The 25,725-nt window shown below is 32.1% G+C and overlaps 4 protein-coding genes across 5 annotated transcripts; 2 read left to right on the top strand and 2 right to left on the bottom strand.

Moving 5' to 3' along the window:
• On the top strand, positions 735–7,695 carry LOC109331240 (V-type proton ATPase subunit H-like). Its single transcript, XM_019565619.1, has 12 exons — positions 735–820; positions 1,000–1,048; positions 1,171–1,296; positions 1,839–1,941; positions 2,017–2,089; positions 2,305–2,370; positions 2,498–2,615; positions 4,183–4,344; positions 4,677–4,802; positions 5,053–5,178; positions 6,210–6,389; positions 7,159–7,695. The coding sequence occupies exons 2-12, from the start codon at positions 1,019–1,021 to the stop codon at positions 7,405–7,407; spliced, it is 1,359 nt and encodes a 452-aa protein (XP_019421164.1). The 5' UTR covers positions 735–820; positions 1,000–1,018; the 3' UTR covers positions 7,408–7,695.
• Positions 873–18,612, top strand: LOC109331241 (NEDD8-conjugating enzyme Ubc12-like). Of its 2 annotated transcripts, XM_019565621.1 has the most exons (7): positions 873–878; positions 8,970–8,975; positions 15,964–16,076; positions 17,433–17,541; positions 17,787–17,865; positions 18,004–18,120; positions 18,202–18,612. In XM_019565621.1, exons 3-7 carry the CDS (start codon positions 15,968–15,970, stop codon positions 18,337–18,339), a joined length of 552 nt encoding a protein of 183 aa, XP_019421166.1. In that variant the 5' UTR covers positions 873–878; positions 8,970–8,975; positions 15,964–15,967; the 3' UTR covers positions 18,340–18,612. The 2 variants fall into 2 exon arrangements, with proteins under 2 accessions (XP_019421166.1, XP_019421165.1); XM_019565620.1 differs by lacking the exons at positions 873–878; positions 8,970–8,975 and adding an exon at positions 15,711–15,846.
• LOC109331238 (geranylgeranyl pyrophosphate synthase, chloroplastic-like) lies at positions 10,741–11,992 on the bottom strand. The gene has a single exon (XM_019565617.1). It carries the CDS (start codon positions 11,933–11,935, stop codon positions 10,802–10,804), a length of 1,134 nt encoding a protein of 377 aa, XP_019421162.1. The 5' UTR covers positions 11,936–11,992; the 3' UTR covers positions 10,741–10,801.
• Positions 21,634–24,461, bottom strand: LOC109330703 (protein indeterminate-domain 2-like). Its single transcript, XM_019564977.1, has 4 exons — positions 24,054–24,461; positions 23,411–23,807; positions 22,965–23,146; positions 21,634–22,484 (listed from the first exon to the last, which is right to left on the bottom strand). The coding sequence occupies exons 1-4, from the start codon at positions 24,181–24,183 to the stop codon at positions 21,727–21,729; spliced, it is 1,467 nt and encodes a 488-aa protein (XP_019420522.1). The 5' UTR covers positions 24,184–24,461; the 3' UTR covers positions 21,634–21,726.

The following is a 25,725-nucleotide window of genomic DNA, read 5'->3' as shown; positions in this document are numbered from 1 at the left end:
TCTTTGATTATAGATTGATTTTGACTTGTTAAGAAAAAAGGTCAAAATTTAAAAAGTTATCATAATAATAATAAAAATGTTATATGAACACATGGTTCATGTCTTCTTATTTTGTCTTACTTGCTATTTAACATAGCAACATAAGTGGTTTTAGAGGAGAATGGAAATGATAACTTTGGAAAGTCTTGTCTTATATGAGAGTTGAATAAAGAAGAGAGATATATTTTGGAGGATTTCTCAGACCCTTACAAACTTTGTGTCTATTTTTAAAGTTCTCCCAATTTGAGATTTTTTGAAGATAAAATGTCAAAATACCTAAATATTATGTAATTATATATTATTATTCATTTCTCATTGTTAATTACATTTTTAAAGGAAAAGTAAAAAAATATTCTTAAATTATTATCATTACTTTACCCTCTCTATCTAAATTTCATATTCACAAACAATGGAGAGATCGGCTTCCTTTTTACTTTTCTTCCTCCTCTCTGATTTCTTATTCACTTTACTTTGTAACTCCCGAACAAAACCTTAGAAAAAAAGAACAAGAAATGTCGAAACCTCCATTAAGAACCGGTGGCGCAAGTGGTTTGTATGGTTAGCCCCTTCTTTTATTTTTTTCAAAGGCTATTAATTATTTGATTTAAATTTTACATATATCTTAAAAAACAGATTAATCTGGACCGTTGATCTCACGAGACAGTTTCCAGCACCAGAAAGATCCACGTCACAAAAAAACTAATCTATTATTTCTTCCTCTTCTGTTTTCAATTCCTCTCACTTGGAAAAAAAACCATCAAATCGCGAGTGTGAAGAATCGGTGATTCTCTCTTACACTTTTTTCATCGATTCTCATTCTCTTTTCTTCTCTTCATTTTGTTTATGTATTTAATCTTTCAATTTTCATATCTCAATTATTACATTCTAGTTTCGATTTCATTTTTTCATATACATTGATTAATCGGAAGAGTTTCTCAACTGATTTTTCTCCAATTCTAGGGTTCCAATTTCAATTACTATGGATCATGCTGAATTAACCACCGATCAGGTTCTTCTGGATCTCGTTGCGATTGCGATCGATTCTGAATCTGCGTCGTTTTGATTTACATTTGCTTAGTTATTGTATTAATGTTTTGATTGACACTGCGTGTTTTCAAATTGTTATGGAAGGTTCTGACGAGGGATATTCCATGGGAGACATACATGTCAACCAAGCTCATCTCTGGAACAAGCCTTCAGCTCTTTCGCCGTTACGATCACCGACCAGAAAGTGTCAGAGCACAGTTGCTCGATGATGTAATTTTTTTTATTTCATTTAAACAAATGATCGATGTGTTTTTTTTTGTGTAAGTAAGGAAAATAAATCAAATGGAAGGTAGTCTAATATCTAGAGGAGGGGGGATGTTAAGAAAAACCGTAAGCGAAACGATTAGAAAAACTTTGGAGATTTAGGGAGGTCAATGGATATGATTTGTGATGCTGTATTTTGACTGCATTGTATGATCTATGTAGTTGACCCCACCTAATGAGATTAAGGTCTGGACGTTATTGTTGTTGTTGTTGTAAGGATATGTTTGTTTAGGCTATAAGATATTGATTTATGGTGCTGTATTTTGAGTTGTTGAAAATTTATATTTTCTGAAAAACTGATTTTCATATATTTAAAAGCCCAACCAAACAACCGTGTAAGTGTCAGAAGTGATTTTTCTCAATCAAAAATAATTATTTTTTAATGGCTTAAACAGACAGGTATTAAAGTGCACTTGAAGTAGGTATCATCTATGATTCCAGAGTTTACTATCTAATGTTGTTTAAATTTTGTCTTCATTGTGTGACAGGATGGTCCAGCTTATATCCAGGTGTTTATTCATGTTTTGCGTGATATTCATAAAGAAGATACTGTTGAGTATGTTTTGGCGCTGATTGATGAATTGCTTGCAGGTAATATTTGGAAGTTGGCCATTTTTTCTTTGTGTGTTGATAGTGATATAACCTTTAAATTATCTTCTTTTGCAGCAAACCCGAAAAGAGCAAGGCTGTTTCATCATAGCACCCTTGCTGATGAAGATACTTATGAACCATTCTTAAGGTAAGTATTTATTCAAATATGTTTTTGTCCAGCATCTAAATTATTAGCTTTGTCTTCTGTGAAAATCATGGAAGTCTACATTCGTTGTATTTATTTGTCTATTATATTGCATAACATGGTTTTTAAATGTTTCTTATTGTTATCACATTTGCTTCAAGAGGGGTATAGTTATGAGATACAAAAAACATAACATAACAGTGTTGTCCATCTTTCAGATTGCTTTGGAAGGGAAATTGGTTCATACAAGAGAAAAGTTGTAAGATCCTTGCTTTAATACTTAGGTAATAGACATGTGAGACATTCCCACATTTTAATTAAAAATTCTTAAGACTTAGATCCTAATAGCAGGTAGTGTTTTATAAGTTATTATTTTAATTATTGCTAAACATTACCTTTTCCTGATTATAGTGCCAGGCCAAAAAATCAGAATGGCATTGTTTCAAATGGAGAAGCATCTAACTCAAAGAAGCCATTTTCCACTATCGATGATGCTTTGATAGGATTGGTAAAATGGCTTTGTGAACAGGTATGTGATACTGAGATTTTCCTTTTTATTTTGTCTAACTACATTTCGTAAGCTGACAACCTTGTTTTATTAATGGTGAAATCAATCTTGGTGTAATAAAGGTCTTTATGATATAAACATATATGCTTCTTAGAGATAAAGCTAAATATTTTAAGCTTGTTATATTAAATCGTTTCTACAAAGCATAGTCATCTGGTATGCAACACAAGTACGGTACGTAGTTCACTTGCGTACGTGGTTCATCACCTTTTTACCTTACTTTTATGCGACCTTCTTCTTCATGAAGAGCCCGGCATGTGGCATGCGGAACGGTGAATTTGGTGCATGGTACATAGGGTAAATGAGAGAATTATGTAACTATGATACAAAAATGAATTATATACTCTAGAAGAGGAGGCACCCATAATATGGGTGTACAGAAATGATAATCAATTTTATTTTATTTAAATATTAGTTATATTATAAAATGTTTTTTGTCTTTCTAAATTTAAGAAACCCCATGACATGAGCTCAAATCCTTCACCGCGTGTCATAGAAACTATTGAATTGCAGTTTCTTGCACACTAGACTAATAAGCATGACTGTCAATGTCGTGATCTTACCTATGACCGGGAGGGGAATGTTAAACGTCTAATCCTAGCTACCAAAGTATAAATTTATACCTATATCTGTGTGTATAAAATCACTTAATAAGTGAAAAATAAACTCATCACAACTGACATCAAGTTAAAGACTTCTAAGGCTACAATTCATAAGCCATAATAGAAAAACATAAATTCTGTAATTCATGACATTAACAACAACAAAATTTAAACCAAGAATTTAAAATAGTGGAAAAAATAGCCCCCAAATGGCCAACTAATGGACACCATATGGGGCTGGCAGCTGGCTAAAGATATGATAAGTTGCATGTCTTTTTATTTTTAACTAGTCTTACTCCTCCGTGACATCCACATTATTTTTTCCATTTCATTCTTGAACATCATCATAATCACACATCAAAATCCTCTGACATCAATAAGAGTTTGAGCAAGGTGCCCAATAAAGCCTATCTTTTATTTTTCTTCATCAACATAAGTCCAACAGCTTTATTGTTGGCTGTATTGTCCTTGACAACATTTTCTTTACCGACTTCATCAGTCATCTATCATCTTAAAGTTTTCTCAGTTGTTTTAGATATGTTAGATGTATCAATTAACTCCAAATAAATAGTTATGTTAGAGATCTTCTCTAAGAACTTTATCATGTTCCTTCATCTCTTGTATGTTCAACCATTCATCATGATGGCACATCCTGTATTTTCCATCGAGTTCTTCATTTCTCTGATGCCTCATTTGTCAAATCCACTTTTTGCATCAAATACTCACTTTAATTTCATGGTAGGAGAGTGACTTATATCCTAAGTCATGTAGTTCAAGTGTTCAACCGATTCAAAAGTCTATAAGAACTATGCTTTTCTGAAATCTTGTTTTTACGAGAATTAAACAAATCATGTTGAATTCCAAAGATGGTCAAATACTTGGTTCTTGTATGCTTTCTCACTTTCATCTAATTATTATATTTGTAGTTGAAGAAACCTTCTCACCCTAATCGTGGAGTCCCAACTGCTATCAATTGCCTTTCAACTATACTTAAGGAACCTGTGGTTAGGTCTTCTTTTGTTCAAGCTGATGGAGTGAAGTTGCTTGTGCCATTGATTTCTCCGGCATCCAACCAACAGTCTATTCAGGTAAGCTTACTGGAATATATCTGAGAAGCTGAGTGATTTGACATCTGAAATCTGCCATTAGGTAGCTGGGTAAGTGACATATCAAGTTATACTTGCTGGAGGTTCAGTAATCTGCATTGCATCTAAAACATACTGGCTGTATCTAGCCAAATACTAAATGAAACTTCTTTCTTTCTTTCAAGAATAATGGCTGAATGGTTGTCTGGGGATTCCAGATTTGTTGGCTTATGTATTAACTTATCAATAAAATATTACTGATAAAATTTGTTAGTTTTCATGGCACATTTGTAAGGAATACAGGGAAATTAATCAACAGTTTTTTCTGTTAACAGCTTCTTTATGAAACATGTCTCTGCATATGGCTCTTATCTTATTATGAGCCGGCAATTGAATATTTGGCTACTTCAAGGGCCCTTCCGCGACTGATTGATGTTGTTAAGAGCTCTACAAAAGAGAAGGTATTGCTGACTTCATGAGTTTATGGTCATCGCAATTTTTCTTATCAACAAAATGTTTTTCTTTGTTCCTGGATGGCAATATCCTTATTAGTTTGAGTTATATGATATTATATTATGATAGCTATTAGCTGAATTTATAATGGTTAACTTTCTTTTACATTTTCATCCATGCCATGATTAGCAAGTAGGAGTGTTTTACTTCTCTCATAGAAGTCTAATATTACCACATTTTGTTTGCCATTTTTTTTAGGTTGTTAGAGTAGTTGTCTTGACTCTTAAAAACTTGCTGTCAAAAGGGACTTTGGGTGCTCAGATGGTTGACTTTCAGCTGCCACAAGTTGTTCAGAGTTTGAAAGCACAAGCATGGAGTGATGAGGTAAGGGAAATATTAGAGTCTAGCATATACAAAAACTTTACCTACTGAAAATCTACTTGTGGAAATTGAGTGACAAATCAGAGACTTTGAACACTGGACTGGAAGTGATTTTTTATGTACATATTACCATTAATTTGATGTATTTGCATTGAGAACTTATATTTAGCTTTCAATACTGACATTCTGACTTGTAATTTTAGATCTAATATGATTGGGACCTTACTGTTTGTGGGTTGAGTTTTGGAGGGGAAGGAAAGGCTTCAGAGTCATCTCACAAATGTATTTCATAGCTCCCAAGCCTTCTATTTCCCTTCATTCCCATCCAAAACTCAAATCGCAAACGGACCCTTAATATTCATTATTTTTTGGGTTGTAGTTATGCAGTAATCTGCTATGAATTTGTTAGATACAGTTGCCTTCTCCATGATGCATCAAAATTAACAAAGCCACATACTATTTTTATGATTTTCAATAGAAAATGAAAATCTGAGTAAACATGTGATGTTATGCACGTGTATAGTACATTGGATTTGAAATGATTGGATCTTCCCACTCAAATATTTATTGTTAGCCAGCAGATAACTTAAACCTTGTCAATGTGGTTGATGAAATTGGGTTGCTTAATTGTGATGCTTTGTTACCTTAGCATGCATAGGTAATTGTTTTTTATGTCTGCCTTGATAAGTCAATCTTTTTCTTAGTATCAATTTGCATTTTCAAGCACTAGCATACATGAGCCATCATACAACAAAGGAGGTTCAACAAACACTCGTTTTTATTCGTTTACTAAATAACCTTTCTGTTGTCATTAATTTTTGTTGGAGTTTATAATATTTTTTTTGAACTTTATACATCTCAACTCTCTTGTTCTCAATATTTAGATTTTCTTTTACTTGGATAGTTGGATTGTCTTAAACTTCTACTCAAAATAGTGGGGTATTTCAAAACATCTATTACCTGTGTTCCCTTTCAAAATAATCTTTTTTCGTGGTACTTCCAGAACTTCTATTGATTAGAAATGTTTGTCATAGGACTTGTTGGAGGCATTGAATTCCCTCGAAGAAGGGCTTAAGGATAACATTAAGAAACTTAGTTCTTTTGATAAGTACAAGCAAGAAGTTCTGCTTGGCCATCTGGATTGGTCTCCCATGCACAAAGATCGCTTATTTTGGCGAGAAAATATTAACAACTTTGAAGAGAATGATTTCCAGGTATCTATGCGTTATCTCTTCCTTTTGTTCTTCAATTATCATTTTAAGCACACCCGGAATTTTAGGTTGAGAAAAATATAGGCTTCCAGTTACTTACTATAATATTTTTCTTATTTGTTATTCATGGAGTATAATAATTTGTATCTTTGGGGAAGTAATGGGTTTCTTTGTGATGAAAATTGTTAGTAGTAAATACTAACTGGCTAGCAGCAAGTTTGTGTGTTTCTAATTCTTTGCTGTGTTTAAATTATCCATCGTGTATCTACTTGATGATGAGAATTCTATACTTTGAAATTTATAAAGTCTGGCTTCCATTGAAGCCCATATACTCTTGAAAAGTATCTTTGTGGTATGCGTATCCGACACTGATACACGTACGATACTCAGATACATATCCGAGAAGTATCTTGTAATTTTTTTATTTTGTTATCTGATATGTTTTAGATATGAATCTGATACGGTAAGTTATATGTTTGACCTTTTCTAAATGTGTTTCTCACCCCCATTGCAATACCCTTTTTTAGTTGACTTAATTATATGATGCCCTTTCTGAATGGTCTTAGTAAAATTGGCAAGATAGATTCTGTTGAAAAGCCAGTGTTACAGAGAGCATTTTATAGCAAAAACAGGTGATTATGGAATATGAAGTGCCTTTAGGCAATGGCCAAAAAATAGTGATCATTATAGTATAATCTCATTGTGTATTCTCTAGCTTCTCAGAAACATTAATCCATTATTTACTAATACGTACCACCTTCATCCACTGCAGATTCTGAGGGTTCTGATAACAATTTTGGACACATCTAGTGATCCAAGGACTCTGTCTGTTGCTTGCTTTGATCTTTCACAGTTCATTCAGCACCATCCTTCTGGGAAGCTCATCGTGGCGGACCTTAAAGCTAAGGAACGGGTAATGAAATTAATGAATCATGAGAATGCTGAGGTTACTAAAAACGCACTGCTCTGCATCCAACGACTTCTCTTAGGATCAAAGTATGCAAGCTTTTTGCAGGCTTAGTTCTTCAGCTATGTCATAAATGGTATCGATTCTCTTGTGTACAAGGCTCATTCATTGTTTTAAGTGAGTAATTTATTGTCTATGACCATTAAGATTTCATTTTCAATCGGTGGAAGAAGTTTGATATCAGAAATAAGTATCTTTGATATTCTGTTATTTGAATAAATCAAGCTTTGTAACTTTATACTTAAAGTTGTGGTTATAGGTATGTTGAATTTGTTAGAGATATAAATTTATTGTCCTTGTGGATATGTCTCTTGGCAACTATGATATACCATTGTTGTTTGTTCACATCTCTTACTGGTACCAACAAGATTCTATTATAGAATCTTCATTTCCCTCCCACCTTCTATTCCTTTACTACCTATGAAAACAATGAATGCTTTTCTTCTTTCTTCCCTCTCATCCTCTGTTTCTTCTTTCGTATTTAAACACCAATGTAAATCCATTTCTTTTACCAGTAGGCATAGAAGTAGTTATACCCCACTCTTCTGCAATGAACAAAGGGATATTGTATCTGATTACTTATGTCTTGCATCCCAATGACAATGTTTCCCTTTATGACTGAAAACAAAAGCCAGGATTTCCAAGTGACACAGTTATCAACTCTTTTCAACCTTACCCTTCACATGAAATTCAAAAATGTAATCATCATCCTTTTATCATTGGGTTTCATAGCTGCAACTTATGTCTTTATATAGCCATTCCTTGCATGCATTTTCTACAAAGTTTATTGGAGTATTTTCTATTCAATTCAATTCACTAAATACTTTATATGAATGTTGTTTGGAGAGGACCAGAGAACTGTAGATCCAAAAGGGGAACCACTTAGTAGAGACAAAAAAAAAACTGTAGATCAGAAAGGGGAACAACTTAGTAGAGACCACAAAATCAGCCAATTAATCCACCCATTTTAAACTTTGTCCAAGCCTTTAAGCTGGGTGGTTGGACCATCCATTTTGCTCACATTAAAAGAGCCAAAAAAAGGTACAAATGCATTAAAGAGGGGATTCACTTACTAAAAAATTATTTCTAGTCTTAGTCACTCATTCTATGAAAATCTAATAGTTAATGTGATTTGAATTAGTTAATAGATATAAATCATTAAATTTGCATATAATAAATAACTAATATATTGCTTTATGTATATACACACGGTCTGATTGACCAAATGAAATGATTCAAGGATGACAAAATGATGTCCATAAATGAAAAACACAATAATCCACCTCCATTAGCATTATGACAAATTGTAAACAATCAATTCATTGCAAGTCAATTAGGAAACACTGTTTTTTCAACCCTTTTTTATCTCAATCTCTCACAAAGAATCCTATGATATCAATTGTTGAGAACAAAGAAACAATCTAATAGTAAAAAGAATAAATTGATAAGATAACACAAACATAGTTCAGGAGTTCAGCCAAAGTGTATCTATAATGGTTATAAAACACAAATAATTATTCTCTAATATATAGTAATAGTCATTGCTACCGGGATCTCTGAACTCAAGCTATAACTTTATTGATATTTTTTTTTGGAGAAAATATCTAGTCCAAAAGACATTTGTACAACAATTACAACATGGGAGATACAAAAAAAAAATATGCTCAAATCTAGGAGAATTTTGTGAAAATGAAATTTGTTAATTGAGTGTTGATATTTTCTTGTCATAGCGTCTAAATTTCTACAAAAACAATTATTTCTAATTGCCAACATTCACGGCATCTAAGATCCTAATAGCTTGAGATTATGGACTTGTGACAACAATTGCATATAGTCGTGTGAAATAAAATTTAGGTTAAGGTTAACTTCGGGTCTGGGTTCAAAAAAATTACTCAATCAACAGTTAGGATTGGATAAGGGATAAACCTTAACCGACTCATGCTCACCCTGACCGGAACATATTATAAATTTGTAAAATATAATTACAACAAGTTACAAGCAAATTTCATATTCATCTTGATTCTCAAAGCATTCAATGTCTCAATGGTCTTATTACTATTTACACTGTAAAACTAAAGTGTTCTCCCAAGTCTGTTTTGCATTTTAACATGCTTGTCTTATCAATAAAGAATAACAAACAATCATTTTCATTGGAAGAATCTAATAAAGTAAGGTAATTTTAAGAGATAGAATGAAACTCGATACACTCATAAGGTTACTTGTAACCTGGAAATAATAGCTTCGAATCCTGAAATCAGTCTTTTTATTTATGGGAATAAGGTCATATAAATCTATCATCCTTACACCTTACTACATGGGAGCCTCAACAAGACTAAAATGTTTCATTTGATTTTACAAGATTAAAATAAATAATCAGTTAAAGGAGGAATATTATTAGATAATGCATACTAGGTTTGATTATATTCAACATATCCATCCCTGTAGATAATTTGCAAAAATTTGCAGGGTCTGAAAAAAAAATCAAAAAATAGAAGAATTGTTTAGCTCCACAAATGTAGTATGCTTGAAAACCACCACCAAAGAAACATATGACTAACTTTGATGGCGGACGTTCCCAAAATGGGTATTGTACTCTCGGGTCGAGTGAATTCAATAATAGACGCATCCTGACATTCCAATCTTTATTCTCTTTTTAGGGCCTATCCGAAAAGAAAGAAAATTCAGTACTTCTTAGTCGAGAATATCTGAATAGGACAAGACCAATTCTTTAAAATCTTTGAAGTTTTAGAAAACTCTAACTGATGCTCATTCCTCAAAGATAGAACATGTCCTTTGCATTATTCTAAAATCAAATAGTAGACCAATAAAAACACTGCAGATAAACTTGGTCCTAATGGAGGAATTTTGAGCAAAAGATAAAGAAATCAAGAAACAAGGTAAACTTACTCAGAAAGAATATAATATTTGATTAAAAGTTAAAGGGACTATAAAAATTGACCTGCATTATTATTATAGTTTTAGTAGTCTTGGCATCATCTGTTGTACTTTCCTATAATTTAAACTGCGGACCAAATCACTTGATGTGGCCATAATATTACTATTATGGTGATCGCTGCAACCGCATCATACCGCAATTGCGGCGTGACATCGAATTAGAACGATACAGCCGCATCAGACCGCATTTGGGCAGTAGTAGGCCCATGAAATTCAAAAATACGTATTTAATTACAACAATTAACACCATAACAGACGTAATCTACATCGCAATCGCCATAATGACCACAATCACATTAAACATAATTACAATCGCGCAAATTGCTTGCAATTACTATAAACTTAACATATTCTCAATCCCACAATTGCTTGCAATTACGATAAAGCAACATAAGTTCTAACCGCAACTACAATTTAAAACAATGCTTCGTAAAATCCAATCATTCCCATAAATCTAACTTGTTCTATACAACAAATTGTTACACAAGAGAGTCTAATTTTGCCTATAAGCAATGTAATTAGCTAATGCAATCAAAGGAGCAGCCTTAACAGGATCAAACCCAGAAAGTTGTTGTTGTGCATCCCTATTCAATTTCTGAGCAAACTCATTAGATTTCTCAATCCCTAAAAGTTTAGGGTATGTAACCTTATCAGCCACTAAATCTTTCCCTGCAGTTTTTCCTAATTCCTTTGAAGACTTAGTAACATCAAGAACATCATCAACAACCTGAAACATTAATCCTACGTACCTAGCAAACATCCTTAAGTTTTCAACATGTTCATTTGACCCACCACCAAGAATTGCTCCAATAACAACAGCACCTTCTAGAAGTGCTGCTGTTTTATGAAGATGTATAAATTCCAATCTCTCTAACCCCACATCAGATAACCCTTCTGAATTAATATCCACTACTTGTCCAGCAACAAGGCCTTCTGTTCCGACCGATTTCGCAAGCTCGCCGATTGCGGCGACAATTCTCTCCGGCGATACACCGGAGGTGGAAACGGCGATATGCTCAAAGGCAAATGCCAATAATGCATCCCCTGCAAGGACAGCGATATCTTCGCCGAAAACCTTGTGGTTTGTGGGTTTACCTCGGCGAAGATCGTCGTTGTCCATGCAGGGGAGATCATCATGAATAAGGGACATAGTGTGAATCATCTCAATTGAACACGCGGCGGCCATGGCCGTAGATTCATTCCCGCCGACGAGTTCACAGGCGGCAATGCATAGCACCGGCCTCACGCGCTTCCCGCCGGCGAGTAGAGAATACCGCATAGCTTCGTGAATTTTCTGCGGCTCACGTAATAAAACGGCGTCGTTTAAAGCTTGGTTCACTGAACGTGCTTTTTCAACCATGTACAAGTTGAAATTGAATCTGGGTTTCTCTTTTTCTTCTTCTTCTTCTTCTTTGTCTTTAACGGTGTCTTCTTTGGTGAGCATTGAAGAGATAGAGAAAGAAGAAAAATGAGAAAGTTGTGACCTTTTTGGTTTTTTGATGGTTATAAAAGAAATGGGTAAGTTTGTAAAGCCATGGAAGAATTGAAAAGTTGAAGATCTAGATCTTGTGGTTTTGTGCAACATGAAACTTGGGCATATCCATGTGTTCAGATTCACTAAACTCATGTTTCGTTTTTTTTGGGTTGGTTTAAGATAATGTTTTTATTCATGTTAGTTCACTTATATATATATATATATATATATATAAAAAGATGTATGCACCGATAATATATAATATTTATACACTGCTATTGTATTATCCACCATTGATATTTAATTTAATTATTATTGACTTTTCAAAAAAAAGTAATCCAAATGAAGGGTGAATGGTGATGGGCATGCATATAAATCTTTACATTGTGTCTGTTACATATTTTACACTTATGTATATATAATAATAGTTATCCTTGGGTGGAAAAAGTTAGGAGAAAAAATTTGATTTTGATTTTGATTAAATAGGTACACATTGAATGTGGGTATGAAAGAAAGAAAAAGAAAAGAGAGTGGAAAGTGGAGAGAAAGGGAGAGGATAGTAGTGGGGGTGGATAGTGAAGAAAGATAAGACTAAACTTTTCCTCCACCAATGAATTTATGGCACAACAATGTAGCCTATCAAGTTTTGAAGTGTTAGTGCATGTGGTTTCATTTCGTGTACTTGTGTCACTTGCTTTCTGTGGCTTGTGTTACTAAGATAAGTCAGATTTTTGTATCGGGAAAAGATGTATATACTGACAGTGTAAGAGTTTTTTATATTAGTATTATATTATTTATTATTCATTTTTTAATTATTATTGAATTTTCAAAAAAGTAATTTAAATGAAAAATGAGTGATATACTAACTATGTATAAATCTTTACATAAATATTACTTATAAAAAAAACTAATAAGGATGTCTTTGAATAAAAGTAACATAAAGGTGATTTATATAACCGATTTATAAATATATATAACTTATAATTATATTCTAAATAAAAAATTACCTTTCCACCAAATTAAGAATAAAAAATAAATTAGGCGATAATTATTAGATGATTGTACCTAAGGAGGTATGTTTGTCAATGTTGAAAGAATGAATCTTTATGGCTTCCAACCAAATTAAAAATAGAAAATAATATTGGGTATAATTATAAATGTTGTGTTTTAGTTGACTAAGATATCATCTCTATTCCAATAAACTTGCATTCTCAACCAACAAGGTATTGGTCTGGTATAAAATTCTACTAGATTCTCAAGATCGATGATTTGATTTCTGAAAGTGACATTTGTTGAGAACATCAATCACGAACCTCTAAAATAATTAGTTTTTTACCCAAAAGAATAAAGATATACCCTTAGTAGCACCTAAAAAAAAAGTTGCATTCTCAACTTGTAATTTTTCTTTCAACTCTATCTCTACCAAAATCAGCATTAGAGAATTCAACTAACCTGAAATTTTTATAATCTTTTGGGATCTAATTAAAATCTAGCACATAAACAAAAGTGAATAGAATGTCAAGTATACTAAGAGTTAGTGATAGAAAAGATCATATCATATTACAATAGACAATTTTCCATCTTATATGCTCATTTGCTTAGAATTTTTCAAGCATATATTTCTTTATACACTCCTTAGTATAATTTTGTTTATGAATATATATTTCACCACTTGTTTGATTTATTTTTAAATCGGGAAAAAAGTTCAACTCTCTCATCTAGCTCATTTCAAATGCAATTTGCAACAACTTAGAAAACTCTTGACAAAAGTTTTGATCAAAAACATCAAATATAATATTATCAACATAAATTTATATTGTAATTAAGTTATTATTTAAATATGTTTTTTGAAAGAGTGGTGTTTAATTTTTTTTAGCAAAACCATATTTCAAAAAATATTTACTGACTATCCAAAATATCATTTCATCAGGACCAATATCATATTTTGCAAATAATGGAAACTTGATCATCTACTTTTTCTCGAGTAGAAGTGATGTATGCTATATCAGTGGTCATAACAAATACACGTTACAATGTACATAAATAAAGAGAAAATAAGTTATAAAGTACAATATGTAGAATTGTATGGAATATATGCATCAATCACAACACAAAATAAACAAACAACATAATATTTATCAAACATGAAATTCATTCTAATAAAAGCAATTATCATGAAGTACAAAATTCTACTAAACTCATCATTCACATATTATCAATCATACACTTAGAATAGTACAAAATCTCCATCATGAAGTTGGAAGCTTACTAAGTTTAACCAATATGAGTATGACTTCAGTAATTGTAAAGTTCTTAATATTGTGGCTTATCCCTTGAGATAAACTCAATACATGTTTGCATCCGACTCTAAGGCCATTGGGCCATGCTATGATACAAGACCAAGATTATAAGGGTTAAGAATAAAGTCTCTCTCATTATGAGTGTTTTAGTTAGATACTTGAGTTTCGCGTAAGTCTTATTGTAACCAATTCCTAATGACATCAAGATTATAATCTAAGAACCAATAACTAACTAATAAAGCTCTCACAACACAAATACCTCATAAAAATAATTTGGTAAACACCTACAATTAAATAAGAGGTACCATGATAAATCATTTTCATAGCTAAACTAATGTATCATTAGAATTGAGTCCACTAAAATGTAGAAAAATGTTTATACTAAATTTAACAAAAAAAATAGTGTCATTGTGAGAAGGTAAATAGAAATGGGGAAACTAACCCTCTCAACACAAAACTACTATAAGCATTTATTTGGAATTATAGATATTAGTGTGTCGACATACACTCAATGTCTACTGACCTGCATTTTTACTTTCTTTTACTAAATATTTATTTTTTATATGTTTCATTTTACAAAATTACATTACAATTTGTTGGTATTAAGTATACATAATATTATAATTTTTGTGTTAAAAATATTATGACCATGTTTTGAATTCAATTATTCCAAAATTATTTGCAACATGTATGTTACAAAGGCAAACATAAAAACATTAAATATAATAAAGGTAAATTATTTGCAACTTGTGTTTACAAAAGCAAACATAAAAAAACATTTGATATAGTGAATGACAAAATTGGAATATAAAAATTATGTATGTTCAATTACATATTTGCTCTTTAATCATGTTTTGACTTTATATATTAGTATAGATATATAAATGATAGACTAATATACAGTAATCCAAAGATATTCCTTTTTTATTCAAATATAAACATGCAATATTAAATATGGGGAAAAAGAACAAAACAAAAACTCACATTTTACTAGACATTCAATTAAATAGAAAGTGAAAGAGAAGAAGTTAAAAAAGAGTGAAAGAAAATGAAGAAGAAATAAGAAAAAAAAAACAAAATAAACTTTCGAAATTCAAATCATAATATGGGTTGAACAAAAGAGCATGAAGAAGGCGCATGGTAATGCTAATATGGACCAAATGCATTTTCGTCAAATTCTTATAAGCAAGTTTTTAACATGTGATCTTTCAAAAGAAAATCTATAAATTCTTTAACATGGCCACATAAGTTAATATTATTCTTCTTTGGCTTCTATAATGATTTTTTTTGCCTTCTCTTGCTTCACTATTTTAAAAACTTATGTAAAAAGGATAATGTATTATTTTGGTGAATATATATTTTATCCTAAAAAATGTATCATTTATTATGATTGGTTATAAAAATATTTAATCATTAAATTTTTAACTCAAATACATTTTTCTATATCAATAAAAGGAAGTGACATATATAACAGATGTGCTCCGTTATTTCGGCCACTAAAATGAGTTGAAATTTGGAGGAAAAATGGCAATATGAGCAGGCCCATTAGCCAGCCCAGAAACAGGCGAAAATATCTTTCTCTCTCTACACTTATTTTTTCTGAACCACTTTCCTTTTATTTCAATTTCCCTTCCTTTTCTTCTCTCCATTTTCCATCTATTAATTCTTCTCTCCATTTTCCATCTATTAATTCTTCTTTTTCTTCTTTAATCTCATATTTTCGCTCCCATTTTCTGCTCCACTCTTACCTTCATTTTTGTAATTGTATGTTCATTTTTTCTCTCTCTCTCTAGGGTTTCATGCTTTTATGTGTTAATAATCATAATACAAAAAGATAATCTATTATTATTATGTTGTGATTTCATATGATTGATTTTGCAGGAAAATGATTAAACTTTTCAAAGTGAAAGAAAAGCAGAGAGAACTTGCAGAGAATGCAAATGGAGGACCACCTGTTAAGAAACAATCTGCTGGAGAACTTCGTCTTCATAAAGGTTTCTTTTTCTTATTAGATTTCGATTTTCTTCTGTTTAATTTCATCATTAAATACCTAAATTAATTTTTGATCAAAAAAGTGTTTCTGGGCTTAGTTCCAAACTATTAGATATTATTTTTAGGATCTGAACCCATGACCAACGTTTTAAATAGCGGTTGCGATTTCGAAAGAAACAGGGAGAGAAAGAAAGAGTAGTTTGATTGTGTTTCTGGGCATTAGCCTGAAGAGAAATGTGTGTGAGAGAGAGCAGGGGGAATGAGGATCAGAACTTGTTGAATTCTTTGGTAGATGCATGTGTCAAGTTGCTTAGTGCTGTGAAAAACTTGAATAGGAAATTAGGAATTCCATTCAACCGAGTTTGAGGGAGATAGCGCAAGAGGTTTTTGACGGAAGAAGTAAATGGCAGTGTTCGTAATATGTCAATTACTTTTGATTTCATGTGAGTAGTTTCTATACTCAATTTCCAGCCTCCATCAAACTTCTTGATGGACATCACAAGGGGCCTGTTTTTTCCACCATGTAGAGGATCCTTCTTGATTGCCAAGGCTTTTACAAGAAGTTGAAATGACCCATCAACTGCTAAGCGAGGGCTTTTAGTTTTAATCTGAAAACTGCTCGTTTATCCTTGAGGAGAAGGAGATTGGTAATTTTTGTGAGGTGGTCAAACTGAAGGTTTAATTTCAGATTTTGGAATAACCGAAAAATATAAGGTGATTAAATATTCGGTTCATAGGCTTATAAGCACTTTCAATAAATAAAAAGGGAGGCTTAGTGCACGAAACTCCTACCTAGTGGGGTCTGAGGAGGGTAGATATGTGCAATCTGACCCTTGCAAGCAAAGAGGTTATTTCCGGGATTTGAACTCATGACCTCCAAGTCACAAAACAAACAACCTTTCGTTAAATATTTTAAGAAATATATGTTTAAAGGGCCTTTAGATAATTCATGCTATAATAGTTTCTTGATTTCATCTTGTTTTTCTTCATTTTCTGCTGGTTTTCAATGGCCATCATGCTTGGAGCATAATACAGCATGTGTTTTAAGTGAATTATCTGGTGATTGTTATACTGTTCTACAAAAATATTAAAGGAAGTGAAGGTTATTTCTTTCTAGTATAGGATAAACAGATATTTAATGTGACCATTGGCCAGTTTAATATACTAATATGTGGTACTCTCCTGCAATGTTTGATGATGAAAACTAGCACTTCCCTGCTATCCTCTAATGAAGTGTTAAATGTTAACTAGTAGTAGACATTTATTCCAACACTGTGTTACCCTGTAGTTTCTGCCATGTGCCATCTTATTCTGTTATGCAAGTTTTTTTTGTCACAATGGAGTATCATATCTTGCAGATATAAGTGAGCTGAATCTACCAGAATCTTGTACCATACAATTTCCCAATGGCAAAGATGACTTGATGAACTTTGAAGTCTCAATCCAACCTGATGATGGATACTATGAGTAATGAGCTTTCCATGTTATATATGTGCATGTCTTTTAACTTTGTGATTAAGCTCTATGGAATTGACTCTTGTTGAAGTTATGGATGCCCCTATGTTGTCTTTTTCATAATGTTTTCCCCCTCAAATACTTGCTAAAATTTATAATCTAATCAGGGTCTGCATCCCCATTCCCCACTGCATAAGTGAAAGGGAAAAAATTCGAAAACCTCCTTATCATTCATTATGTTTTGTTTGTTGTGACAGAGGTGGAACGTTTTTGTTTTCCTTCCAAGTGTCTCCGATTTATCCACACGAGGCACCAAAGGTTAAGTGCAAGACAAAGGTAGGAAATTCCCAATTATCTTTGATATTATTAATCGATGTGCATGGATTCTGGTCGTAGCGATACATGACATATTTATAGTTTTCTTGGTATGTTTCAAAATCATTAATTATTTTGCAATATATGTGGTATATGCAGGTCTACCATCCAAATATTGACTTGGATGGAAATGTTTGCCTCAATATCTTACGCGAAGATTGGAAACCTGTCCTTAGTATTAACACTGTCATCTATGGATTGTTTCATCTCTTCACAGTATGATTATAGCTTTTGCCATTTGTTTGGGTGTTATCTTTTTGAACTTAAGATTAATTTCCTGGTATTTTTTTTTTGCAGGAACCAAATTATGAGGATCCACTGAATCATGATGCTGCTGCAGTTTTGAGAGATAACCCGAGGTTGTTCGAGTCTAATGTGAGAAGAGCTATGGCTGGTGGGTATGTGGGTGAAACCTTTTTCACTCGTTCTATGTAACTTTTGCTTAATAACTTTTCAGTCCCTATTCAAATATAATGACAATGCTTGAGGCCCTTTGGTTTGTAAAAATATTTGCAAAATTTGGATTTTTTCCTTTCCTACAAGTATGTTATTTTCAACAAGAGGATTTGTTCCCAACAAGACAAAGCATCTAGAAGCCAAAAAACTAGAAAGTTCTGTAACTTCTTTGTGCTTATTCATTGTGATGTGGTGTAATATTTTGATGTGGATCAAGCAGAAAATGGTTTTCATTGGTTGCATGTGATTGAATATTATCTAACTGCACACTCATTATAAGCATTAGAAACTGTTTAATGAATTATAGATAACTTATGATCTTATAAGCTTGTCAGAGGTTTTTAAAATAAGTTTTTTCCAAGTAGAAAATAAGCTAGCTTATTTTAAAAAAAATTTTGAATGGGTATTTTTGTTAAACTGTTTGGCCAAATTTGCCAAATAAGTTTAGAGGTGGAAATTAGATTACTAAAATCTAATTGTTCAGAGTATTATTCTGTGCTTTACATGTGTTAGGTTTATGGAAACATTTCTTGGTTTCACTTTTCTAGTTTTATTTATAACTTTTTTTTCTTCCATTTTCACCTTAATGTATTTAGAAATATATTTGATTTCTCTTTTTGTATTTTCATTTTCAATTTTTAAAGTGGCAGTAATGGTAAAAAGAGGGATAATTATATAAATATATGCCATATGGACCTTCATATATTTATAGAATTGTTATCACAAAATTGCTTCCTCATGTCTAATGCCCTCATATGGTTAAGGTGGTGTTGTTGTAGTGGAACCCAACCCCCCTACTATTGTTTAGAATATCATTTAATATTTATGTATATCTAACTTCATCATTAATTTTTATTTAAAACTAATTTTTTAATAAAAAAATTATTTTTTATTGATTTTCCAACATTAATTGTTAATATATGTATTACTTCATTGAAGACTCAATGATAATAAAAAATGAATGATGAACCGATAATGTATAAAGATTTTTATATTGTTAATGCATTTTTTCTCATTTGACACCGATTTAAGGGGAGCCATTCAAACCAATGTTGTAAAAACTGGTTCGTGTGAGTTGATTCAACCAATGAATCAGTCCCTATACTGGTATAGTATACTAATTATATTGGTCATTGAATCATACCGGTTAAAATTGGTGTTAATTTTCAATTGAATCGTACAGGTGATACTTACCAATTTTTATTTAAAACTATTTTTTTAATAAAAAGATTGTTTTTTATTGATTTTCAACATTAGTGTTAATATATGTATATCTAACTTCATCGGTATACGGTTTAATTAGTGAACCATCAGTTGAACCGTTGTACCACTATATTAATATCCTAACCAGTTAACCAGAACGATATTAATAACATTAATTCAAACATATTTATGTTTTCTTTTTTTTGCAAAAGGTTCCAATTAGCGCTCTGTTTTAGTGGTTGCTAATATCATTTATATTATGATTAGAAAATATATTAATTGTGTAACTTCATATCTACCTCATTACATGGACCCATCTAATACTAGGTTTCAAAATCTCGAATCTTAATTACTCACGAATCCAAAAACACAAATACAGATTCGGCCCATTGCATGTATTATTTGTGAGTACCTAGTTTGAGTATTCATTATCATCTCTACACCCATCTATCAAAGTTAAATTATAATAATTAAAGATTATAAAATTATAATAACTTATTCAAAATTTTGCTTACATTAATTTAAGAGAAATAATAAAATACATTAGCCTTCTCCTATACGAGAAGAAATCATGATTGCATAATTGCTTAGATACCACAAATAAGAAGTGAGACCCTTCCAATTTGATTCAATTGTCTTTGTAGGAGCATGTACTAAAATCAACATGTTAATGTCATTAAAACAAATTATGTGAGGTGACATTTTTGAAAAACACTAATACAATTCCATAGAGATAGGCTATTATTAATTCCTTTTCAAAATGTAAGAAGATATTTTTAAAATTTCTAGTTACAAAAAGCTACTATTATCCAAAAGAAGAATAAAACCTCCAATTTTGATTTGATGAGAAAGAGAGATTCCCTCTAATTTATGAAGGGGTGATAATTTCTCTACTTTATGAACATGATGAATGGTTACCACATTTTACTCAAATTCATTATTCTTTCTCAAGCTCAACCACAATTTTAGATACATATTCTCAAAACATGCCATTTACTTTATAACTATTTCATTTCAATTCTCATCTAAGATGCTAAGTATTATTGATTTCAAAAATGAAAAGTTGAACGAAAAAAATCATTTTTTTTATCTAAAGCTATACAATAAAAAAGTATTTTAAACTTAAAAAGTAACTGAAAAACAACTATTAGAATTCGTTTGAAAATATAAATAACTTGGATAACTAATTTAAAAATAGAAAATAACTTAAGAATACCTATTTAAATTAAAAATTATTTATAAAGTAATAAATCTAACCTAAAAACAAACAAGAACTTATCAAAAGTCAATCTACTAGTCTTGCATGAAAATAATAGCTCAACATTCCAATCTCATAGGCCTCACGTTACCATGTAAAGATGGAATTGCAATACAATGTTTAAAACAATTATAAATCTTTAACTTTGAGATCACATCCTTACCTAAAGTTTTGCTATTTTAATCATTATAGTTCGCGGAATTATACAAATTATTGGGAAAAGCAATAATTTATATTTTTTAAACGAATTGTTTTCTTTTGCGGAGAACAAATTTCAACTCATGCTCATAAATTTATTGAGCATGTCACTCTTTAAACTTAAATTCTCGTGTAATAATCTCAAGGGAACCTCCCTCGATGAGAACTCATAGGACTTATAGTCATATATTTCATTGAGTTGTTTTTCTTTTCTAAGAGGAAGGCAACAAATGAAAAAAAAACACTCCTATATGAAATTATTGAACGTGCCACTTTAAAAACTTAAATATTTCTGTAATATTTTATTTTCCTATAGGAGCCTCCCTTAACTAGAAGGGGATTAATAATCATAAATTTCATTAAATCTTTTTTGCTAAACACCCCCATTTGTGAATTGATGTATAGGGTAGATTATATATCTTACTTTGTCTCATGTACATTGCAAGGGAGCATATCATATCTGACGTCACATAACATTGTGCTCCTTTATGTGCTAGAAGGTGTGATTGACTAGAAAAATATTTAATAATTACAATTTTAACTTAAATAAATTTTTTCAATCAGAGTTGATAGTACATGGAGATGGAGTGGGAGAACGGGAGATGTGGTCCCACATTGCAACTCAGATTGTAGAAATAAAGAAAACATGTAACTCTACAGTACTACTACTTCTGATCATTATAGATATAGTTCTTGCAGCCAAAATTTCACAAGCTCCTCCCATTATCTTTGTCAGGGAACTCTCCATTACCAAAGGATGCGGCGGCCGTAACATCCAGACCACCGCCGATAGATGTGATGAGTGCAGATAAGCCTCCACCGGGGCTTCCACCAGCGGCCATCCCCAATCCTAGAAAATCGAGAGTGGTTTGCTTAGGACTGAAGAAGGAGGGTGTTCCCATCATCAATTCCTTTAGTCCAGAGCCATTATCACAAGGAAGTTCGAGTCCAAGTCCTGCAAGTAATGAGCCACTCTCGGATGGTTCGAGTTGCTGCCCATGACTCCATTGCAAATTATGTTGCTGACTCGATGAGTGTGATGTCGTGGAAGATGACACAACGCCAAATCCTTGAAGCAATGAGGCATTTGTGGCAGCTGCACCCATTTGTGCAGCTTTCTGCAGCAATGCGGTGGCCGACATAGCTGGCTGTGGTGGTGGGGCATACTGATGTTGCTCCTGTACTCCTGCTCCAAAAATTGATGAGCCGTGATTGTTGGAAATGCGGAGAGATATTGGATCGGAGGATGAAGGGTCAGGGTGGTCTGCTGGACGATCCGGACATCCAATGGCCCTGACTAGGCCAGTAAATGCCGGTGTTTGAGATTGCAGACTCGTTGATATCGTTGATGGAGCAAACAAGCTTGTGAACACACTATTGCTAGTAGTTGCACAACCATTACAACTCCCATTTAAAACAGTAGTAGCTTGTACTTCTCCGATTTGTGGTGGATTTTCAGGCAAATCTGGAACATCAGAACCCGGAAAAAGGAAAAGCAAAGCAATGAAAACATTAGTATGATGAATAATTAATTGAAATGAGAAAGGAAATAAGAGCAAAAGCACCCACATAAAACATGGATTGAGAAAGTTTGTGACTTTCTTTTATGTTAAAGTTCACAAAATAATAAACAAACTTTTCCTTTTAGCTTTTGAGAATCTACAAAGTTTTTTTCTCAACAATTATATAATTTAGATCTTATAGTTCAGAAGAACACCTTTTCGAGTCATTATTACTTAATTAGCTCTCAGAATCTCAAATCACTTGATTCCGCCGAAGAAATAAAGAAAAATAGCAGACAAAAATTACTATACTCCAAGATCTCAGACAGAAAAAACAACATATGAAGGCTTTTCGTAATTTTTTGGTCTAATTTCAAACACATCACACTCCACAAAAACCAAACACAAAAAAGTGCACAATTTCCTGATAGTGTATTATCTACCTTGGTTCTGTGTCTGCACAGCATTTGACTGAGTAGTAGTTGCGGGCGATTGTGGCAACGAATCTCCCATTATAACCTTCGAGTCGGACCGTGAATTAGAATTTACAGCAACAGTCTGAGATCCTGCACTCTCCCTTGCTAAGGCATCACAAAAAGCTCTATGCGTGATAAAGCTATCCCTCCTTCAAACAAAATAAACAGAATTTTATAAACTTTCACAAACCCCAACTCACATTAGAAAGAACACATAGATCAACAAGGCGTTAGTCTAGTGGTTAAGACTTTGCTAGACCCCAGAAAGACTAAAAGGTCAAGGGTTCAATTCCTGGCACCAACACTTGTTGGGAGGGGCAACCACACACATCCGAAAGAGATTAGCTCTTTACCCATGGTAGTAACCGAAAAAGAAAGAACACATAGTGAAAGTCACAGAAACAATGAAAAACCTGGAAAACAAAGTGCCACAATCACATTTATTCTCTCTTGTTCCACAGACTTTAGAGTGAGCCTTCCAATCAGATTGAACTGCATATTTCTTAGAGCACTTGTCACATTTCCATTTCTTCTCACCATGCTTCCTACAAAAATGCTTTTTGATCCCAGTAAGATCCCCCAAAGCTCTTGAAGGATCATGGTGAACACAAGTTTGTTCAGGGCACACATAAACCTTCTTCTTAACCTCATTACTCGACCTCTGCCTCAGTTTCCATGGCAAGTTGTGTCCCCTTTGATGAAGCTGAAGATTTTGGTCCCTCTGAAACCCTTTGTTGCAAATTTCACACACGAATCGGTTCGTAGCCATAAGGGTCTTCGGTGACAAAGCTATCACCTCTGCCTCTGGATCTGAATAAAGAATCATAATAAATACAAATCCACAAGGGTCTAAATCTAAGTCCGCCACCACTACAGATATTGATATGTTAAGGTTTTGGACTAGCCGAAACAATATAACAACCACAATTATGACCATATCGACCACAATTATGACCATATCGACTGCAAATACCCACAATTGTCTGAAACGTCAAAGTTTTGATCATATGATTAAATTGAAACTGATTAAGAAAGATGGTTAATTTTTGTTATTACCTGGCATTCCTGGAAGGTTTCTCTTTTTCTTGGTGATGGGTTTTGATGATTCTGTAGGATTTACACCAGAAGAAGAGACACTAGCTTCTCCTCCTGAAGTTGTTGAAACATTGTCCAAATCAATAGACATAGGAACCTAGTTAGTGCTAAAACTTTCAATTATGGTTTGTTCCAAAACAATGAAGATAAAAACTAAAGTACATTCACACTAACAATTCCAAAGCAACTTTTTATGGATAAAGTTTTGATCTTTCTAATGTTTTCTATGGTTTCTAGTTTATATCTATCCACCGGCCAAGTTTGTTTGTTTTTTCTTCTTATTTCTCTCATTTACAAAAGCCACCTACCAGGTCCAATAATGAGTCTCTCATTGACCATACTAAATGAGAAATATCTTATGATTACGTTGTATTTATCGTAATTGTATTAAAATATGATCGATGCAGCTACAATTGTGATCACGATATTGAGTTAGATTAGAAGTAAGGAACGTGGTTAAGTAAGAGAGGTGTTGGGTGGGAAGTTTTGGTGTCAAAGTTGTGATGCTACACTTGTCGAAGCATGTGGTTAGTGGGAACATAGTACAGTGTTGGATCAGAGTTTACACACATGTTTGTCGTTTTCTTATTTTGGTTCTTTCAAACTTTGAATCACTATATTGACTATCGTTCACTAGCCAAACCGAATTATTTATGCACTATCATCATAAAGATTTATGTGCAATTAATTAATATATTAATTATAGTTTATTTGTATTATTTTTTAAAAATTTAATGATAATTAAATATGAATAGTGGATAATGAATTGATAGTGTATAAAACTTTTATACTGCAATTTTTTCCTTATATATCATTACAATTATAGAATAAACAAAAAAGCAAAATATTAATAAATGTTTCATATAATTATACAATATATAATAATAATATAATTTGTAAATTATTATAATTATATCTTTTAATTTTATTTGTAATTTTGGGTTTGGGTAATAAAAATTCTCTTCCTTACTGGAAAAAAAATATTATTGCTTCTCCTTTTATTTTCAATAATAAAAATAATATTTTATTATAAATAAAAAGATAAAAGTGTGATAACATTATCTTTTGTTTGTTTTTTATGATGATTGTTTCTTTACTTGAGAAAATCCTTATTGAATATATATAACGTATTTCTAGTAATAATGAATTTTTTACTTTTACAACAGAAAAATATTGTTATTTAATAAGAGGATTTAATATTATTATATTATATTATAAAATCATTTCAAACCAGTTCCTCTCATGTCTTAGTAAAAAAGGAATATTTAAAGTTAGTAAGTACTAGAGATCATATATTTATGTTTGACCTTATACAATTATTGGGCATCTAGTAGACTTTATACTATTGGATTAACTTCCTAATCTTCTACAATCAATTTAATTTTAATTTGACAAAAATACTCTTGTTATCCATTATGTTAATTTATTTTCCAATTTAGTCTCATAACTTTATTTATATAAAATATGCCCCTTAAGTTGACAAACCCAACATTGGAAATCTCATAAAATTTCAGTAAAGTAATATTTAGATATAATGTGGTTATGGAAGGAGATTCAGTATGCTGTTGTGGTGCAAGTAAGGAAGGAGTGATATGTGGTAGAATTGTTGGGTGACAAAAATAGAGAAGAAAAA

Source organism: Lupinus angustifolius, chromosome LG17 (genome assembly GCF_001865875.1).
Source record: "Lupinus angustifolius cultivar Tanjil chromosome LG17, LupAngTanjil_v1.0, whole genome shotgun sequence".
NCBI lineage: Eukaryota > Viridiplantae > Streptophyta > Magnoliopsida > Fabales > Fabaceae > Lupinus > Lupinus angustifolius.
The sequence above is the reverse complement of the archived record's forward strand: the minus strand, read 5'-3'. Positions and strand labels throughout refer to the sequence as shown.

Excerpts from the sequence above, each read along its gene's own strand:
- LOC109331238 (XM_019565617.1), bottom strand. The coding sequence starts at position 11,935 with ATGAGTTTAGTGAATCTGAACACATGGATATGCCCAAGTTTCATGTTG.
- LOC109331241 (XM_019565621.1), top strand. The coding sequence starts at position 15,968 with ATGATTAAACTTTTCAAAGTGAAAGAAAAGCAGAGAGAACTTGCAGAG. Across the intron at positions 16,077-17,432 it reads AGAACTTCGTCTTCATAAAG|ATATAAGTGAGCTGAATCTA; the intron begins GTTTCTTTTTCT and ends CATATCTTGCAG. Across the intron at positions 17,866-18,003 it reads AGGTTAAGTGCAAGACAAAG|GTCTACCATCCAAATATTGA; the intron begins GTAGGAAATTCC and ends TGGTATATGCAG.
- LOC109331240 (XM_019565619.1), top strand. The coding sequence starts at position 1,019 with ATGGATCATGCTGAATTAACCACCGATCAG. Across the intron at positions 1,297-1,838 it reads GAGCACAGTTGCTCGATGAT|GATGGTCCAGCTTATATCCA; the intron begins GTAATTTTTTTT and ends ATTGTGTGACAG. Across the intron at positions 4,345-4,676 it reads CCAACCAACAGTCTATTCAG|CTTCTTTATGAAACATGTCT; the intron begins GTAAGCTTACTG and ends TTCTGTTAACAG.
- LOC109330703 (XM_019564977.1), bottom strand. The coding sequence starts at position 24,183 with ATGTCTATTGATTTGGACAATGTTTCAACAACTTCAGGAGGAGAAGCT. Across the intron at positions 23,808-24,053 it reads AAACCTTCCAGGAATGCCAG|ATCCAGAGGCAGAGGTGATA; the intron begins GTAATAACAAAA and ends TTCTTTATTCAG. Across the intron at positions 23,147-23,410 it reads TGTGGCACTTTGTTTTCCAG|GAGGGATAGCTTTATCACGC; the intron begins GTTTTTCATTGT and ends TTTTGTTTGAAG.